A 20724-nucleotide genomic window follows, 5' to 3' on the forward strand; every position below is an offset into this window, starting at 1 on the left:
GCTGGTTCTGAATGGCTGGCTGGTCTTGAACAGCTGGCTGGTTCTAAATGGCTGGCTGGTCTTGAACAGCTGGCTGGTTCTAAATGGCTGGCTGGTCTTGAACGGCTGGCTGGTTCTGAATGGCTGGCTCGTCCTGAGTCGCAGGCTGTTCCTGAGTCGCTGGCTGTTCCTGAATGACTGGCTGTTCTTGAGTCGCTGGCTGGTTCTGAATGGCTGGCTGGTCTTGAACAGCTGGCTGGTTCTAAATGGCTGGCTGGTTCTGAATGGCTGGCTCGTCCTGAGTCGCTGGCTGTTCCTGAGTCGCTGGCTGTTCCTGAATGACTGGCTGTTCTTGAGTCGCTGGCTGGTTCTGAATGGCTGGCTGGTCTTGAACGGCTGGCTGGTTCTGAATGGCTGGCTGGTCTTGAACGGCTGGCTGGTTCTGAATGGCTGGCTGTTCCTGAGTAGCTGGCTGGTTCTGAATGGCTGGCTGTTCCTGAGTCGCTGGCTGTTCCTGAACGGCTGGCTGGTTCTGAATGGCTGGCTGGTCTTGAACGGCTGGCTGGTTCTGAATGGCTGGTTCGTCCTGAGTCGCTGGCTGTTCCTGAGTCGCTGGCTGTTCCTGAATGACTGGCTGTTCTTGAGTCGCTGGCTGGTTCTGAATGGCTGGCTGGTCTTGAACAGCTGGCTGGTTCTAAATGGCTGGCTGGTCTTGAACGGCTGGCTGGTTCTGAATGGCTGGCTCGTCCTGAGTCGCTGGCTGTTCCTGAGTCGCTGGCTGTTCCTGAATGACTGGCTGTTCTTGAGTCGCTGGCTGGTTCTGAATGGCTGGCTGGTCTTGAACGGCTGGCTGGTTCTGAATGGCTGGCTGGTCTTGAACGGCTGGCTGGTTCTGAATGGCTGGCTGTTCCTGAGTAGCTGGCTGGTTCTGAATGGCTGGCTGTTTCTGAGTCGCTGGCTGTTCCTGAACGGCTGGCTGGTCCTGAATGGCTGTCTGGTTCTGAATGGCTGGCTGTTCCTGAGTGGCTGGCTGGTTCTGAATGGCTGTCTGGTCCTGAATGGCTGGCTGTTCCTGAGTGGCTGGCTGGTTCTGAATGGCTGGCTGGTTCTGAATGGCTGGCTGGTCTTGAACGGCTGGCTGGTTCTGAATGGCTGGCTCATCCTGAGTCGCTGGCTGTTCCTGAGTCGCTGGCTGTTCCTGAATGACTGGCTGTTCTTGAGTCGCTGGCTGGTTCTGAATGGCTGGCTGGTCTTGAACGGCTGGCTGGTTCTGAATGGCTGGCTGTTCCTGAGTCACTGGCTGTTCCTGAACGGCTGGCTGGTCCTGAAAGGCTGGATGGTTCTGAATGGCAGGCTGTTCCTGAGTCGCTGGCTGTTCCTGAATGGCTGGCTGGTCCTGAATGGCTGGCTGGTTCTGAATGGCTGTTCCTGAGTGGCTGGCTGGTTCTGAATGGCTGTCTGGTCCTCAATGGCTGGCTGTTCCTGAGTGACTGGCTGGTTCTGAATGGCTGGCTGGTTCTGAATGGCTGGCTGGTCTTGAACGGCTGGCTGGTTCTGAATGGCTGGCTGGTCCTGAGTTGCTGGCTGGTCCTGAATGGCTGGCTGGTCCTGAATGGCTGGCTGTTCCTGAGTGGCTGGCTGTTTACTAAATCTCACTAAACTGCACACACTAACTGTATTTAATAGAGGTGTGCCGATCGATCAGCCACTCATCATAATTGGCCGATTTTTGTGAAAAAGTGCATGATCGGTGATCGGCGATCATTGGCTCTTGTTGCTGATACCGATCACCTGCATCTCATTTCTCAGCCTGCCTGTGCAGCTGGTCTCCTCTTTCCTTCACACTGTGCAAACGCGCAACAAAAAATCCTAAGCGATGTGGAACTATAACGCACTGAGTGAATGGGGAAGTTTGCGTGTTGCGGCGGAAAATTGAAGCACGTCAATTCAGCTAATACGACATAAAAACAATGCCATACTTGACGGAGTTTGGCTACATCGAGGTTCACTGCAGTAAAAAAGACATGGAGGATCAGATAGCAGGTAAAGCAGCGCACAGCTACAAACACTCACTCGGATTAGCATGACGGTCAGAAAGCTAAACAAATAACCCGCAAAATTAATTAAGTCTTCGAGCTGCGATGTAAGACGCTGGTTCTGCTCTCGTTGTTGAACCGCTGCTACGCGCTCACAGACGGAGCGCCGCTTCTGCTCCACCTGGTAGTGACTCTCACACCGAACCTCTGCTTAAAGCTGCAGCATCTAACCTAGCGGTTCTCAACGTGGGCGGTACCGCCCCCCAGGGGGCGTTCAGAGGCCGGCAGGGGGCGCTGGCGGACATTTTTACAAAAGGGGGGCGCTGGGATGTCTTTGGGGGGCGTTTGGTCGAAGGTAAACTTTACACCTTAAATCCACAACAATACCAGTTTAGACTTTGAGCAACTTGGTAAAAATGTATTGTGTAACATTAAATCATGCTTGGCTGCAACTGTATCGATGGCAGCTTTTCTTCTATTCAGTGTTTGTAGCTTCATGGCGCAGCTCCGCTCCGCATCAGTTCAGCGTTACACCGGCTGATGACGCTGCTGTGATTCACTTTGTCTGGTATTTATGTAGGCTACGTTTTGGCAGTTCTATGATCATGTCAAAGCAGCAATTTATATTAAAAAGTGTTTTATTTCCGTTTGAAAGCTGCCTGCTACCATGGAAGAACAACAGAAAATCGCTCTTAATTACTAAAATCACGATACCTTCACTTTGTATCCCTCTGAAAAATTAACCCATTTAAATAAAGAAATCCGTCCATGGGTGATACCACGATAGAGAGCGTTCATTTTATAGCGTTAACACCGGTGCTGTAAGTGGTCCGACGTGAAACGGGTGTGATGGAACAACGGTACCACATCACTTTAAAATTTCAATAATCAGAATGCCGTAATTGTTTCCGTTGTTTTAAAAGTTTTATGTCAGTCTGCCTTTTCACCAAAGATATGTTTCCCGACCGCCCTGCATCTTAGGGAGTTAAAAAAAAAAAAAAAAGCCGAGCACATTGCGCAAAATTCTGAAACGTGAGAAGCCGGCAAAACGTAGCGACAAACTAGATGTGAATTATGGCATAAAAACAGAGAATCCGACGCTGAACCGTGAAAAATCAACACATGATGTGAAAAACATGACGATTAAGCGGCGCAGCAGGTGATGAATGAATATTACTGATGATCAATAAACAATAAAATAAATCTAGCAACAGGAAAGAAACTAAAGTGAACATAGCAATAAACCGAGAGAGGATAATACTAATCAAATGAAACTAAATGAAAATGAATGAAAAACAAAATGCAAGAATAAACTAAGAAACTAAAGTAAATACGGAGGAATACACTGGTATGGCAAGACCTTTTGAGCAATAATTAATACAGAGGAGTGTATGGCAAAAATAAACAGACACTATTTCCAGATAAAAGGTAAAATAATATTGTTGAAGTGCCATGGGCAGGGGCGCAACTACACATTATTCAGGTAGATGGGAAAACATAAATCAGCACAACCCCACAAAGGAGCGTAGAAAACCTACGCTCGCCCCCACCCCAACCCCCCTCCTCCATACGCCGATACATTTAGGGCAAAACTCGCTACATTTACCTCTTATGTGCGCGAGGTGAAGGAGCGTAAGGGGCGCGAAGTGTACGGGAAAACATAATCGGTGCGCCGATTCAAAACATCTACAATAATGATAGTAACATTAATAATAAAATAATAGTCAGTGCAAAGTAGCCTACAAATTTTTTGGTGGGGGGCGGTGAGGGACCTGGATAAGGGCTAGGGGGGTGCTGGCCCGAAAAAGGTTGAGAAACACTGATCTAACCTAAAAAAATACATTTTACATACGTATTAAAACTTTAGCTGTCCAACATGAGAATGATAATCTCTAAAAAAATAATCGATCTCCTCCCTGCTCTGCATAATTACTCCGCTCAGTCAGAAACAGCCACTCAGAACTAGCAGTAATCAGCTAGCCGCCATGCTATCAGGAAGTTTTCATTCAGTAACTCTGGATTGTTTATTGTAATGGAACCTGTATTTGCCTTTGAATGCTAAGTTTTATACTTGAATTTCTTTTGCAATGTTGAGAGGTTTTATTTTGGCTCTTTGCATTATTTAGCCTCTTCAGAGCCTTCATATGTTATCAGTCTGTTAAAGATAGTACCGATAGCAGTACAATTTGCAGAATGCCTGTTTTGTTTAGTTTTCTTCTTGGAAAAAGTTATTAAAAACAAGTTTTTGTCTAAATTAAGGTGAATTCATGGTTCCTTTTTCCACATAATGTAACCGGTAATGCTTTTGATTAAAAAAATAATAATTATGTGATCGGTATTGGTGATCGGCCCTCATGGGTGATCGGTATCGATATATATAGTAATAAAACTCGCATAGTGCAGTTTTAAGGGACATAGCTGCAAAGGGTCAAGGTTTTTTTTAAATTAATTTTCTCCTTCCTTGTGTGAGGTAGTGGAGTCAAATTGTTAAACAGGTAAACAAAAAACAAAAACAGCAGCAGCTGCCAATTTCAGGTTCTTCTAGTGAATTTTATTAAACTTTTTTAAGGCTCCTGAGCGTCTGAAATCTTTGCACACCTGCACTTCGTTAGACCATACCATAACAGAAAGAACAGGTCAAACCAAACAACTAAATCCAAACAGAGAAACTGAAATAAGATTAATAATCTAATTTACAAACTCATCTGCATAACCAAATGGTCTGCAAAGTAAAACATGTAATACAGGACAAAAAGTTACTTAAAGAAAACCCCACCATTGGTGATGAATGGTGGGGTTCATCACCAATGGTGGGGTCATTCAGGAAGTTCTGGGCCTCCTATTAGGTCCATCTGAAAGGAACAAACAATGGTGAGTAAAAAAGCGTTAGCTTTAAGTAAAACATGTAAGCAGTGGCGCAACTACACATTATTCAGGTGGATGCGAAAACATAGATAACATTGACCCTTTGCAAATATGTCACTAAATTAATAAAGGCTGCCATGATGGACGTCGGAAGTAAGAAACGGCAGTATTGAACAGCGAGACTGAATTGTTTTCTAAAGTTGTTTTGCCAGTTTATTTATAGTTTATACTTGTTCCAGTCAAGCTAATTAGTCTGTACGTAACACACCTGGTTGGGGCTAGCAGACGGCGGTATTTAGAAAAGTTTGAAACAGCTAGCTTAGAAACCGGCCCATACCGCCTCCCTTCTAACGTGTTGATTAAATTACCGACTTTGCCTGAATTCACACCACATGATTTATAGTACTGTGTCATAAACAGTGTTTCACCTTAAAACGCAGCAGGATTAAAAAAACTCACAAAAGACGAGATGCTGACCAGTTTTTTTTTTCCATACATGCTAGGCTACATGGCGGTGCGGCATTGTTCCCATGGTTACTAATTATTAACCGCCTGCCTTCGCTATATGCGATATTTGACATTTTTCTAATCATACTTATAAAGTTTATGAACGTTTATCTTCTTACCTTGTACAAAGCGTTCGCTGCAAACCGCTGTTACACCGAGGGCTGACTGTCATATGACTGATGCTGCTATCAGTCTTAACTCATTAAAAGTTATTATAAAATGTTTGGTTTCTGTCCTTGTCTGTTTGTGCAGCCGATCGTGCAGCACCCTATGACCATTTTTGAAGTGAAATCAACTAAATAGAAGCGATATTGCAGATATCTGGTTTTTGACAGGCTTTTTTAAAGGAGTTCTGGAGAGCGTGACGTCACATGCAAAATGTCAATATTCCTGGTAGGAAACAATTTTGGAAACTTCTTTTATTTTTGTATTTTCTTTCAACATTGCCAGTAGGCGCTACATCTGTTAAAATGTAGAAAAGAGTATGAATCCATCTCCATGGTAATGGGGAATATGCAGGAATGCGGCTGTTTTGCGTTCAGATGCCTATCAGCCCTTTAGACCAGTTTAGTTAAACTCTGCCTTTCTGCTCACAGATCTTCCTTCTGCTGCATCATTCATGCAGGTTGTGTGCAGAGGGCGATGAAAGCCTGAACTCCAGAATCAACTGCAGAGGTGAAAGAAGACACCCAAGGTAAAATAAAAGAACAAAAAACTAAACAGCAGCTGTGTATCAAGTCTGCAGCCTCATGGGAGCAGTGGACCATATTCTGCCACTGATAGCTTGACAAATGATATCAACTGCAAGAGCTATTGTTATGACAGCAGGGGAAGATGGTATCAAACTGCAACAATATCCACAATCCAGCTAACATACTGTGAATAGAAGCAAACACAAATTAAGGTTGCTTTTTTCCCCTTTTCTTTAAAACTGCATTAGACAGATAAAAAAAATATCAAGTTAGGTTTTTTTTTATTGTTTAAAGATGTATTTATTGTTGAAGTGCTGCAAGGTTCCCACTAGATGTCTCACTCCATGGCTGTGCTCTTTCCACACACACACACACACACAGACACACACAAAGTCACATGCAGTGTGCACATGGTGTGTTTAATATGACCAGCCTAGCGACGATCCACATGTGCTTCGGTCTCCTCTGGGAGGACAGGAAAGCATCTGCCTCTCTCTGTCAGACACATTTCTGGGAAAATGGCCTAAATTCGCAGCTCGGCAGGAGGCGGAGACAAAAAAACAAACAAATATTGAGCAGAACAAAAATGACAATCATTTGTGTGGATATATCCGTGCATCCTAATTATCATTGTATATTACCGATTCTTGTAATACTGCTTATCCCTACATGCTTGAGGTGATGCGGTAATAACACTGATAACAATGAGGATTTATGCAATACTTTTCTAAGCCAGGGATAAAATAACCACATAAACAATCCATTAGCTGTAATAAGGGGAGATTTAAACTGCAGGCTTCATTAGGTGCTCAGAAGGAGCTTCCCCAATAAGAACAAAGCTCAGGGTCTCACCTGCTTATTAGCTCTTCTATTTGTAAATTTATTTTAATGTTGCAGACATCATTCAGACCGGGAAACATCACGGATCATAGAACCAGACGGTGGTTGTTTCACTCAACTTATTGTTCATTTTGCAGTGTCCTGAAAAAGTACTTAACTTTTCCTTTGTTTCATTTCATCATGCAGAGTTATTGAGGTTTTATGTGGTAGTCGCACAGTGACGTGGAAAGGAAAAAGATGCAAAATGAAAATCTGAAAAATATGGTTTGTATTCATAATTGGACCAATTTTCTTTTCTTTTTTAGTAGACGAGTTGTACTTTGACTAGGCCGTTGTATTCTGGTGGTGTCATTGTCCTACCTCACTCTAAAAACTTTTGCATTCTTATTTTAAATTATTTTTAGTCTATATTTCCATTCACCTTGCTATCCAAACTTAAAAAAAAGCTATCCACCAGATTTCATAGATTTCCTTTTGCAGTGACTTTTATCTTATAAAACATTGTAGTCAACGGATCCTCTTACCTTAGCTGTCTGCCCCTTGATTATTAAATTAATGCTCTCATTGCACAGTTGTCAGTTTCAGAGGAAGACCATGTTTGGTAGGTTTACAGGTGTGCCGTATATTCTTTCTATTTCAGATATTGGACTAAACGGTGCAATGTCTGTGAGGTGTGGAAACCCTGGGATGATCTTTTAAAACCCAAACCTGCTTTAAATTGTCTCCCAACTTTCTGCTTTCTTCCTTGGTCTTTATTTTTTCCTTTTCTTTATTAATTAATTCTAAGAAACTTCAGTCATTTTCATACTGGGATAAAATCAGTTGGGGTTTGTTCAGTAATATTGAGATTTTTTATGGTAATTGGCTGCAGCAATGCATTATGCATGTATATATGTGTATTTATATATAATGATTGGATAAAAATCTGGATAAATTGCCAGGAAACAGCTTGTGTGCGACTGCCTGTTTCCATCAAACATCTGATTTGTGTCACTGAGTCAGAAGAAATCCTAAAGACGACAGAAACGACTTCTCGAACTCAAAGCAACCCGTTTCATTTCCATTTCACACAAGCTGGAAACGGGACGTAAATAAAGTTCCACTTTATTTTGTTCCTGTTACCACGTACGTTTTATATCAGCAGTTTCTGCTTTTGACATCAAATTATTTTCAAATTCAAGCAATAAAATGTCAGCGTGGTGAATCTGTTTCCGTCCTGATAAAATGTACTTTAAAAAGCCTCACTTTGGACAACCCGGATGTACACAATCTGGATTTGTCCAGTAAATTTGTCACTTCCTTCAACATTGTGAAGTCAATTTGTAAAATCTGTGTGTTTGTCTGTCATAAAGTGACTCAGTTTGAAGCTGCAGAACTTGACTTGTGTTATCTGTTAATTCCTTCATTAAAACCTTATCACCAGGCTTAATGCCAATTAAAATTGTCTCTAATTTGATGGCTCGGCGGGCTCTTGTCTGTGCGCTCCTCAGTAACTAGAGAAGTCTAGGATGGAACCACCTTCTCGAGTTATCAAACCATCGAAGGCTGCACAGGCCTGTTAGTTTTGTCTCTTTAGTGCCGACACTGTTTAACGCGTTATGTGATGGCACTTAGTACTGCTCTCGCCGCTAAACTGTTGAAGGATAATTTAATGTCAGCGTGGCACTGTGAGGCAGCTTGTACTTCATTTTCTCCTCAGTGTAACATTGCTCTCAACTACTGAAACATTTTCTCAGACACGTCCCGCCAGACGGTGGAACAGAAGTCAAAGGTTAAATTGGAGGAAGAGCCGACAATCACGGCGGATGCGGCAGGTTTTACATGCTCCACTTCACTGAGTAGGACACATGGAGGTCCCAGCGTTTTCTGAACGTGGGTGAGGATTTCTTCACTGAATTCACCCCCAAAAGATCCCACATAGAGATACATTCATTTGAGAACGTAGCAGCGCACAAAGGCGATCGTCGTATGTGGTCTGCAGGGGAAACTTTAGCAAACAGAGTCAGGGTCACACTGAACACTTGTGTGTGAATCACAATTAGATGTTATTGACAGATCTGCTTTATGCAGATGAAGCAGATGGCTCATGGGCAGTGAGAGGAGAGGCGGTGGATGTTGCAGGGTGATGAGCTGCAGTTCTTGTTTTGCAGCAGCTGGCTGACAAATAATGTGTCAGCAAAGTCAGGTGGACAATATTGGTGAGAAAGGGTTGGGCTGAAGATGAAAACATCTGAAATGTCATCACGCACCTGCAGCGTTTAACTCACTAGCATTTTAAGAAGCAAATGTAATGGCCTTGCATCTTTTTCTTTCCAGTTGTATACTATTCTGGATTTATTTTCTCAGACTGAGAAGTATTGTATATCTGATAGGAGTTGTTTGGAGACCTAATGAACCCCTAACCCTAACCCCACCCAGGAGTTTAAAAGTTCAGTCTGCACCTGGCAAGACGAATCTTTAGGCCTACTTCATGATGAGGGACAGGTTCTGTTTAGGAGCTTTTAAAAAGTGAAAGTGAACCAAAATACAGTATGTGAGTGTAATGACGGTTAATTTTCAATTTGTCTGGTGTTGGTTATTAATGAACAGCTGAATCTGGAATCATGACTAAATAATCTCAAAGAGAAAAATATTCTTAACTTGCTTTTTGCTTCAAATTGTTTTTGACTATAATATGATAAAGTTTATAATGTAACCCACTCTGAGTGACCTCCACATGTAGAGAACACTGCAAAAACACGAAATCTACCAAGTAATATTTGTCTAGTTTCTAGTGAAAATATCTTAGTTCACTTGAAATAAGACAAAACAAATGTTTAAGTAACTTTTTGGGAAGATGTTGGAGTTCAAGTAAACAATTACTTAATACTGTTGAAAAAGGAACCATTTCCATTGACAGATTATTTTACTTGAGAAAAATGTCTTGTTACGAGTGAAATAATCTGCCAGTGAAATATTAAGAAATTATTGACTTGAAATAAGCTCTTATATCTTGCTGAAAAATTACTTGTAAGTCAGGTTCCTCTTATTTCAAGTTTACTAAGATATTTGCATTAGAAACCAGACAAAATTGACTTTGTGTTTTTGCAGTGTAGATCTGCCTAGTATCTGCTAATAGATCTCAAACACAACAGTTTTACTCCAAAGAATAAGAACGGTTCGAATGAGTTGTATCGTCCAGCTTCACATCACCAAACTGGTTTTTTAATGGTCTTTCGTAACAATTTAAGATTATACGCTAAACAAATGTGCAGGACAAATGTGGCTCTGATATCTCTTTCCTTTCCTCCGTTTTCACTCTGTATCCTTTTCAATCCCGGCTTTGATGTCTGCATGAGGGAGGATTTCCTGGAGCCCAGAGAGGGCCATTACCCAGGGCCCATTAGGCCTCTAGTAGAGCATGTCAATGACTGCTTAGTCTTGTTCTGTTTTCAAATCTCCCCTCCACCCCAACCACCAATATGTCTGTGTGAGGAGGTAAGAGAGATGATAAAATCCTGTTCTTAATGCATACAAGTCTATTTATTCAGTTGTAAAAGCATGAGTACACAGCTCAGTGTTATTGCGTAACGTTTGTAGTATTGTGGTTTTTCACGTGAGGACGCCGGGTCGTTGTTTAATGGTGTTGTTCTCCCATGCAGACAAAGATCGAGGGCAGTGAGTCATCATCATCAGAATGAAACGCTCTGACATTTGAGCATGAAAGAAGTCCCAGAATGCCTTGTGGATCAGCATCTCTGGGTTTGGTTTGTGTTTTACAGGAATAGCAGAATGCAGGGACAGGAGAGCCTTTTCCTATTGATTCCTCTAAAAAAGTTTTTAGGGGAAGCGAAGAACGAGACGAATGGGAATCAATATAAATTTAATCTAAATTATGTACTTTAAATTTTTAGTATTATTGAGCGCGGCCTCGCTTATCTGATAAGTGGATGTTGATGATTTCTAGGATGAAAAAAGTGGGAATGTGACAAATAAGGCAGATAAACTTGGTTTCCTCATGAAGCACAAATGTTTTTGGACTTTCTGCAGCTGTTAAAAAACTCGCCGCCCTTAAAGAAAAGGTGTGACAAGTTTGTCAAGTCCCTGTTTGGCAGAGAGCTCTTGATGGCGTTTGCTGAAGGGTTTGAGTCTCGTAGGTGCAACGTGTCTGCCATTTGTGGTGGCGCTCTGGTGAAGATGGTTTGTCTGCGTCAACATCTTCCTTGGTGGTGGTCGCGGGTTGGGTGCTGGATTGTTGGTTGTTAAACACATGCAGATACATGCAGATGGATTCTGTGCAACACATGGCTTTCCTGTGAGATCATGGAAAAACAGATGAATGTCTTCAGGTGTGAAATGTGCACATCATACCCATAATTGTCGCCAAAGACCTTGTGAAGATCCTGGCTGAAGCTGCTGAGAGTCTCATTAGTCCAGTACTGACACGAGCTGAAAGCCATAAAAATTATAGTTTAATGAACAGAGGAGCAAAAAAACTTACAATTTGGTTGAGTTTTGTAGTAACTAGTTACGTTTACTCAATTACATTTACTTGAGAGTAACTTTCTCTTTTAAAAGTTACTTTTAGGAGTATTTTTTTCCAACGCTGTACTTTTCACTTTTACTTGAGTAATTTTATTACAAAGTATATCTACTCTTGAGTAAAATTTCTGGATTTTGTACCGACTGAATGAAAAACAAAAATTCACCAGACACAGACCTGAGGTTTATGTTAAAAGTTTTCTAAGTTTTATATTGAAATAAACTTAATTTGGATTTTTTTTCTTTTGCCTGATTTTATATATTTTTTTTATTTATGTGAATTATTGTCATTTTCGTACTTAAAATACCAAAATTTCCACATAACTTTATATCTCAGTCCGTCTGATTGTGTAATTTTTAAATATTAAATAATTAATAATTTGATCATTTACTATAACAATAACAGACTCAGTGTTGATATAAACGATATCAACGTACTCACATATAATGGCTGCAAACAGATGCGCTATCATACAACCATACATCTTTGAAAAGCAGAAGTGGAGTCTCCTGCGCACCCAACAAGAATGCTGCAGTGGTTTCTGAATGTTAATTCAGCATCAAATCAATTCTCTTTTCCAGCAGCTGCTGCACAGTTCATATAGCGCTATGAAATGGCGCATATGTGTCATGATTAAACATGCTAGAGTTCTGCTTGGGTTGCCAGGTAACGGGGCTGGGCTTGGCTGGGGTTGCTAGGCAACAGTACTCTGCCTGTCAAATGTGACGGAACAAATGGGAGGTTTCTTAATGCGGCTCGTTTTCCAGACACCAAAAACTTTAACTTCTGGCCCAAAAAATGTCTGGGTGTTTTTTTTAAGCATTTGGGTTGGTTTCAGAAGTAGTTGAGACATAAATGAAAGTGAAATAAAAAAAATGAAAAATGAAATAAAAAATGAGGCAATCCCCTTTAAAATGAATCTGAAAATAAATCCTGGCACTAAAAAAATTGTGATTGTAACTGAAAATATTAAGACGGACTCTGAAATAAATTTATTTAAACATTTTGTTTTGAAAATGAACCAAAATTGAAAGTGAACAAAAGGTTTATTGACCCTCTAAAGCAGCAATTTTCTTGTAGGACATAATCTACCAAGACACGGTAAAGCATTCACTGTTCGCCTCTCTAATCCCGAATATTAAACCTCTGCATTGGTTTGTATCATGTAAAGCATTTGTTTTTCCTGTCTGAACATCAGCGCAGGGCAGAGAGAAACAAAGCAAGAGGTCAGGCAGAGAAAAAAAGATGGATATGGTGGAAGAAGTGTGAGATAAGCAGCCAGCGCAGCTGTGTTTCTGTGGGGTGTGCAGCTTTACTCGTGACTTCCCTGCGGCCCGCAGACAAGGAAACAAGGTGTGATTAATTCTTCCCCAGCCTGCTTGACCTCCGTCTGGGGGAGCGTTCCCCAGAAAGGAGGCTGCAGCCTGACGCAGCACAGCCTGGCCTGTCTGCTTTCACTGCCTGAATCAATAACAGACTGGCAGGTCAAGCTCTTCATGAGAAACTGAACCGGCTAATCTGAGAGAGAACCAGACTGTAAAACCTCTGAAGGTGGCTTAACTGGGAAATGAAAGTCCAGAAGCAGAAGCAGTTGTGTCTCAACTGCTTCTGCCGTTAAAATGCAATTTGACTCAACAAGAAAATAGTTTTGGTTTTAACTCAGAAATTAAAGTTCATGAAGTTGATTTAACAACAAGACAAGGTGTCTAAACATTGTTTTTAAGTTCATTAATCTTAAATTGATAGTTTTAACTTAATGCTGCAATTTAAACCAAGTAATTATTTCATAATGTGCAAGAAAAGAAACTGTCCTTACCTAGTTAAAGAGACACATTTCTCTACTGTTTTACTCACATTATCAAATTAAATAAAATACATATTTTACTTTAGAATAATTTGTCTTGTTTCATATTAAATGAACAAAATTTTTGATCTGATAATGGATTTTATTAAACATCACAATAAATTCTGCTAAGAACATTTATTGTGAAGGGGACGTTATTCTCAAGGTTAAAAATAAACATTTGCCTTAATAACACAGGAGTCAGATCGTTGTAACGCACTTCCAGCTCAGGATGCAAAAACAAGCCGCTAAGCATTCTGGGAAATAGTTCCCTCTCCTCTTTTTCTTCTTTCAGTTGTTTAAGTGCTAACATAAAACCTCTTGCAGGTTTGACACGATTAATAAAATGTTAACACAACTTACTACTGTCAGCTTATCTTTCACAAACTCACATTCAGGTTCAAAATCTAAAACTCACTACATTTATTTGGCTTAAAGAGTAGAAAACTGTAAACACAACTAAATGCAGCTCAGATGTTTTACAGTGTACCCACTGATCGTTTGTAGGACTCAGCCGTCATTGATCTCTGTGTTTTCACTGAACGGATCTCTAAACGGGTCGGATCAATCAGCTGCGATGGAGAGTGGATTCCCGAAAGTGTTACTGGGATCAGGGTCTCAGATCTCTGAGCGCTCCAGTCACACACAGCGGGGTGGTGACTAGATACTCAGTTACTTCTGGAAAAATTTACTTTGAGGAGTATTTTATATGATATATTTTTACTTGAGTAACTTTATTATAAAGCATCGCTGCTCTTACTTGAGTAAAATTTCTGGACACTTTACCCACAATAACGTCACTGAATGAACAAACATGTTTCAACCAAATATTCACCAGACACAGACACACACCTTTGTATTGAAAGATTATAAAGTTGTAAAAAGAAAAAGTGACCCATCTTCACCTCATTTGCATAATATTTTGCCTGATTTTATTTCGTAATTATGGTATTTATGTGAATTATTTTTATTTTAGTCTTTAAAATGCCAAAATTTCCGCGTACATTTATATTTCGATTCTTCTGATGATGTAATTTTTAAATATTAAATGATTGTTGACTCACTTGAGTAGACTTTTTACCAGATATTCTTTTACTTTTACTTGAATAAAGATGTTAAAGTAGTGCTGCTCTTACCTGAGTTCAGTTTTTGGGTGCTCTACCCACCTCTGCCTGTATCGTTGTTGGGATTATTACCTCTTTTTCAGCGGGAGGCCGACTCTCAACCCCCTGGTGTTTTGTTTTCCATAGCTTGAAAAAAAGAAACCGAATCGCTCTTTAAATAAGACAAAAAGCTACTTATTCAAAGCTAAATTGGTGCCTGATTATCTTTGTCGCAGCTGCAGGTAAATTTAGATAAAAGTTTGCCCTGTGCAAATTTGAGAACAAAAAGAGGAAGGGAACAATGGGTGTGACTCAGCAGAAAATTAAGTGTGAGTCAACCTCACTGGAGGCTCCATCGCTCAGCCAGCGTCTGCTTGCTGCCATCATTTATGTGATAGGAAGGTGATGGGAAGTAACGGAGTGTAAATTAATGTGTGAAAGAAGCCATCAATTAGGGCTATTTCCCTCAGCTTAGGAAGCTCATATAAATCAAAACAAAACTCTGTCCTGTCTCTTTGCCACATTTGTCTGGAGGGAGACTCTTGCACAATATGTCTCCAAACTTAGCAGCTTTCAGGAATTGAAGATTTTATTTGGTCCCGTAACCCCGGGAGAGAAAGCACACAGATTTGTTTTGACTGAACAACCCGTGACATCGAGGTGCATATCTCTCCGTCCGCCTGCCGTCAGGTAGGTTTCCCCGTCCCGATGCAGGCCCGTGCCCCACAGCGCTTCTCTACCGAACAGCTTCTTCTTCTTCGTCTGTCACTGAGGGCACAGAAACGGAGCGCAGCAACCCTGCTGACTGCTGCGTGGCTTTCTGTGGCGCAGCACCTGTGTTGTACCTCCTTGCTGACTGACCGAGTCGAGGACGACGCAGCCACAGAGCCGCTGCCTCTCTGCCGCCGTCGCCGTACGCGCTGCGAGATGAGACTCCTCCAGTCGACCCCCAGGAAGGGGCTCATGCGTTTCAGTCCGCAGCTTTTACAGGAGGACAGCTGGGAAATAAAAAAGGAAATCTACGTTATTTTTAGCATCATGTCGTAGTCATATGCAAAATAAATAATAAACAAGAAAACGTTCCCTGATTCCAACTGGTGGCTCCTACCAGCACAGCACTGGGTTATTTACTTTTTTAAATTTACATTATTAGTTACAGATTATGTTATGATTAAGCTGGACAATTTGGATATTCTAAAATGGAAATGAAAATCACACACAACCAAAACCATAAATGAACTGGATTGTGAAGTCTGCATAAACAAAATTCCTCTTTAAAATATATCAATCATGATGGAAATTATTGAGCTTATTTTAATTTGTTGTGCAATTTATTTATTTATTGCTTATTGTGACAGGCTTATGATTTCATGTATTTATAAGTACAAATCTGATAAGTCAGGCATGTTTTTAAAGATTTATATTTCCCTCTCATCCTCTGACCGCTTCATGATTGAAGTGTGTGTGCGTGCGTGTGTGTGTGTGTGTGTGTTGACCTCCACTTCAAGGGACAAGTGGGCGTTCCCGATGCAGTTGATTGCTCTCAGGTGTGAGAGGCTGAGTCCATAAGGAGCTGCGAGACGACCACTCGGTGTCTAATGGCCGATCTGGACTGGTGGAATCAAACCAAACATTCAGGCTCCATGTTGTTTTCTGTGTTTCTTTAGATCAACTCTGGAAAATGTCTTACCAGAGTTAATTCAATTTATCTATACCGCGCCAATTCACAACAAATTATGTGTCAAGGCACTTTGCAAGCAATTTATTTTAATTCAGTCACACATAGTACCGTGTTTCCCCGAAAGTAAGACAGTGTCTTACTTTCTTTTTATCCCCAAAAGCCCCACTATGTCTTACTTTCGGGGTATGTCTTATATTGGAAAAAAATTGTCGAATGTAACTCTTCCTTTTACCACTGGAACCGGAAGCGCTCATGTCTAGGGGCAAAAATATAGCATACGATATAAGCACTGCTTGTGGTTCCGTATCACAGTCTCCTGTGTGCATTATCATATTTTAAGCAGGAGGCGGCAGTGACAAGTGCAGGGGACGGTGCGGTGACGTATGGAGAGGGGGACGGCGCGGTGACGTATGGAGAGGGGGACGGCGCGGACGTGGGCAGGAGGCGGCGCGCAGCTAGATGAGAGGGAGGCGGCAATACCCCCGTGTTTTCCCGAAAGTAAGATACGTCTTACTTTCGGGGTATGGCTTATATTAGCCGACCCCCCTGAAGCCCCCGATACGTCTTACAATCGGGGGTGTCTATCGGGGAAACACGGTAGTTATCAAACTGTGCAATAACCTCAGTACATTATTATTAGTTAAAAGTTTGTCTCCTGGACGAGTATGTAGCGATGGTGCACAATCGCTTGTGTTTCCAGCAGTTCCTCATGCTGAGCATGCATGTAGTGACTGTGAAGAGGAAGAACTCCCCTTTACCAGGAAAACCCTCCAGCAGAACCGAGCGCCCATCTGCTACGACCGACTGGGGGTTTGAGAAGTCAGAGCAGACACACAAAAAAGAAACAGATGAACTGATGTAGGAGAACAATCTGTGTTAATGGACAGTAAAGGGTCAGGAGAGGGTTAACGTTGGGTTGTTGGCAGCATCATCTCAGCCGATGTCCTCCTCCAGGAAGGCAACACAGCAAAACACCAAACCACATGTAGCTTTTGTACAAAGAAAAATGAGAGAAAATATAAAGCCTGCAAACATAACAGTAAATAATGGAAGTTGTAGACGAAGAAAGTAGCAGAGTAGAGCTGCACTGATTTGCAGTTTTCTGGCCGATTACCGATCTTTAAGAAGCCTGACCTGCCGGTTCTGATTTTATCTGATACCATTTTTTGGGGGGGGCTGAAATGTTGCTACATATGGCGAGAAAGTTGCTGATTTGGCAACAGTGGAGCAACTAAAGTACAGAAATGAGCTGGTGGGTCAGTCTGTCAGTCAAACAGTGGATAATTTTACACCTGATCAGATTGGCTTCATATTTAAGTACCGACCGATCACCCATCTCCCAAACTGAATAAAATTAACCATCTATCCGAACCACATTCTCACTTTCTGAAGCTTTCTGCTTCCTCCACATCTCCAGTGTCCATTAAGCCAAAACCAAAGTCTCCATATTTCCCTGTAAGAAGCTCAGCCTCTAGTCATCGTCTGTAGCTGTCTATCTGTGAGTTCCTCTCCCACACATCACCTGTCAACAAGCAGGTGATGCATCTCCTCTGGATCAACAACTTCACTTACCTCTGAACCAACAGGATCTTCCACCTCTGCGCTGTTACCTCTCCTCAAACCCGGCGCTCTAATCTCATCCTCAGAACATTTCCTCCATTATTCCTGCCGCTTCGCTAACATCTCTTCCTCTCATCCTTTCAGACGAACTGACCTTGCCAAAACGGATTCCTGTTATTTATTTAATAAATGTCCAAACCCTACTATGCTCTGACAGTGGTTTCTGCATCTGGGTCAAAAAACTAACCTAGACAATGATGAGAACAAATTGGTGGATGCAACGGACCCAGGAAATAAAAGATGCTCTGATTGGGGAACAAAATGTAACATTCAACCTGGATGTGAAACACGATGTGTCACCGCACAAGATCCTGAACAAGGTTCATAATTTCAATTAAAGCATAAAAGAATGGCCCAGTCAAAGTCCAGACCTAAATCTAGTCTATCCAGATGGACAAAGCTGGTCCAGACATATCTAGAAAGACTTGAAGGTGAAAGCTCTTCCAAATACCGTTCACAGTTCAGGGGTGCTGTGCACAAACCCTTGGGAAACTTTTTAAACGTTCAGTTGCAAAAATGATGAAAATAATTTTCCCTTATGGATCATTTTCTCCTGCTCTATGCTCTATTTGTGTAGTAAAATGGCAGAATGTGAAGTATAGGTCGGCCAAATTAGGCTGGACGATAAATTGTCCCAGAAGTTATCGCGATAAACGATAGTATTGCTGTTTTTGAGATTATTTTCAAGTAATTAATGCAAGAACATATTCTTAAAGATGAATAAACTTTAAATTCTAATGAACATTTAAAAAAATAATAAAACAAATACAATGAATTATGATGTCTATGTAAATAAAATTATCCTTTAAAAAAAGATTGTTGAAACCAAAACACCAGACTGAAGAGTTTTGTCATCTGGTTTTTGGTAGAAAGAGAAAAATCATTGAAAATGGAAATCGGTTTTAATTTATCATTAATTGACTTATTGCTTATTGTGACAGGCCTAACTATAGGCACTCCAAACATGTCTGGATAGAGCTGTGCTCATCCTTTCAACACAAATCTCCTCCGCCCAAATAGCTTTTAAAAGAATGAAACATTCGCATTCAGCTCCAAAATAACGTTATTAATTCTCTTTGCATCCATTCAAACTCGTTCACTGGACCAGATGCGACATTAAGTAGAACAAATGTAGTTGCGGATCAGCCTGTGATTGCTGAATGTTTACACTCCAGTTAATACAACGGGCCCCTCCAGAGTCGAGCCTCTAATTAGCAAAATAAAGCCTTGATTTCTGCCTCTAATCCAGAGTTTGTGAAGAAGGCACACGGGGAGGAAGAGGAGGGGGGACGTCAGGAGGAGGTGGCCTGATGCGCGCCCCCGTCTAGCGCACAGGAACGGGCCGCTTGGTGAAGGAGGAAGGACCTCTGATGTGCCAAAAGATGAATCAAGTGAGCCAGAGGGTGGAACACAGGAAGTTAGACCTACAAAATAAAATATTAAAAACATTTTTAAAAACAGGTCAAAGCTGAGTCAACAAAAGAGGCAATTCTCAAACTCGCTTTGCGCATTTAGTGTCGTAAAATAAGTGCGCAGTCAAATTTAACATCATAATTTAGAGGAGAAGATTAAAATGTTTTAAAAACGTTGTCGGGGAAAAGCAGTGCGCAATGGGCTGCGCGCAGTCACTTCAGTGCGACGTTTTGCACCAGAAACTACAAATGGTTTTATTTTGAAAGCGTAATGGGGAACAGTGGCGTCGCTTTGAGCTTCACCGTGTATGGCTGTTGTTACACTGGAGACGACGGAGGAGAAAAAAAGGGAGCGAATGTGCGCTTTAGCTGGGAGAGAGAGAGACAGACAGAGAGAGAGAGAGAGAGAGAGAGAGAGGGGAGGGAGGACAGCGAGTGCGCGAACAGGCAGCAGCCAGGCGGGCACATCAGCAACAGCGGCTGAGCATCTTTCCCCCGATCCTCGCCTCCTGACTCTGCTTCTATCATCATTTATTTTGGTGCCAAATTTCTGCGTGGCGTGTGCGCCTCCGGCGGAGCCCCTCACAGCCGCGGGGCTGAAGTGTCCAGAAGCGTCCGGCGACCGTTCACCTCCTACCGCTCACTTTCCTCCGGAGCTCGGTTTATTCTTAGCTCAGCTGCAAGAGACACACACACAGAGAGAGAGAGAGAGTGGGAGACCGTCTGTCCTTCCGGTACTCTCTCTTATTTCTCCCAGTTTCTTGAATATTTAATGGAAAATGGCGATCTGCGCACAGTCGATTGGCGTTTTCTGCCTCTTCGCCGTACAAACTGTACTTATTATATGCGTCTCCACGCCGACAGCCGGGACCCACCACTTCCCACAGCACTACACGTAAGTACTAAGCGCTGTTTAGGTGTAAGGGTAGGAGGGGAGAGGGAGGGCTGAAGTAGGACAGGTGGCCCCCAACAAGGCTGTGTGCGCAGCGCAGTTTACCTCGCAGGATCTGATGTTTCCTGATGCTCCGTTTGATGCAGCGAGGTCCACATCAGTCCCCACGCATCCTGTGTTGTAGAGACATCTGATACCGATGCTGAGAATAATTGTAAATATGGCATCGTGGTGCACAGACACGTGCTGGAGGCGGATTTTGAGAAATATTAATAAGGGGATGAAATGGAAAATGGAAATGTGGTTGTCTCTGCATTTGGAAGAACATCCGATCTAAGCTTTAAAGTCCTCCGGATAACGCACACGCACGCGCACACACGGTGGGAATAACAGAGTATAAGTAAAAGCTGCGGATTTAAACTTATGCTATACCAGAAACTCAACATGCATGGATATTATGAAAATCAGACGCTCTGATGAGGCCAGCTGTTGTCAGTAAAACCTGAAACTGAAGCAGGAAAACTGAAGATTGACTTTTGCAGCGCACCTGTTGGGAAACAGTTCCGACAACTGAGCGAAATGCAAAGCCAATTTACTTCTCCTTGACAAAATGAAGGGTGAACATTGGTTGATTAAAGCATAATCTAATTACCACGTTTCTGAGGTGACTGATGGCAACACAACACATGTGTTTTTGTTTTGTTTTGTTTTTTAGATTTATTTATCCCTTTT

The 20724-nt window shown here is 42.0% G+C and overlaps 1 protein-coding gene across 11 annotated transcripts in view; it reads left to right on the forward strand.

Annotated features, from left to right (window-relative positions):
- Nucleotides 1-4788: 4788 nt before the first annotated feature.
- The window catches only part of cacna2d2a (calcium channel, voltage-dependent, alpha 2/delta subunit 2a), a 240773-nt gene continuing 224837 nt past the window's right edge, over nucleotides 4789-20724 (forward strand). For 5 of the 11 annotated variants that reach the window (XM_081607057.1, XM_081607059.1, XM_081607058.1 and 2 more), the window contains exons 1-2: nucleotides 4789-4886; nucleotides 6013-6081. In XM_081607057.1, the coding sequence (XP_081463183.1) occupies nucleotides 4804-4886; nucleotides 6013-6081 (152 nt within the window). In that variant the 5' untranslated portion in view covers nucleotides 4789-4803. Of the gene's footprint in view, nucleotides 4887-5750; nucleotides 5781-5983; nucleotides 6082-19435; nucleotides 19996-20724 lie in introns of those variants that run through there. The other 6 variants (XM_008408661.3, XM_008408664.3, XM_008408663.3 and 3 more) reach the window with 4 other exon arrangements.

The sequence above is a fragment of the Poecilia reticulata genome, chromosome 5 (assembly GCF_904066995.2).
Source record: "Poecilia reticulata chromosome 5, P_reticulata-male-v2, whole genome shotgun sequence".
NCBI lineage: Eukaryota > Metazoa > Chordata > Actinopteri > Cyprinodontiformes > Poeciliidae > Poecilia > Poecilia reticulata.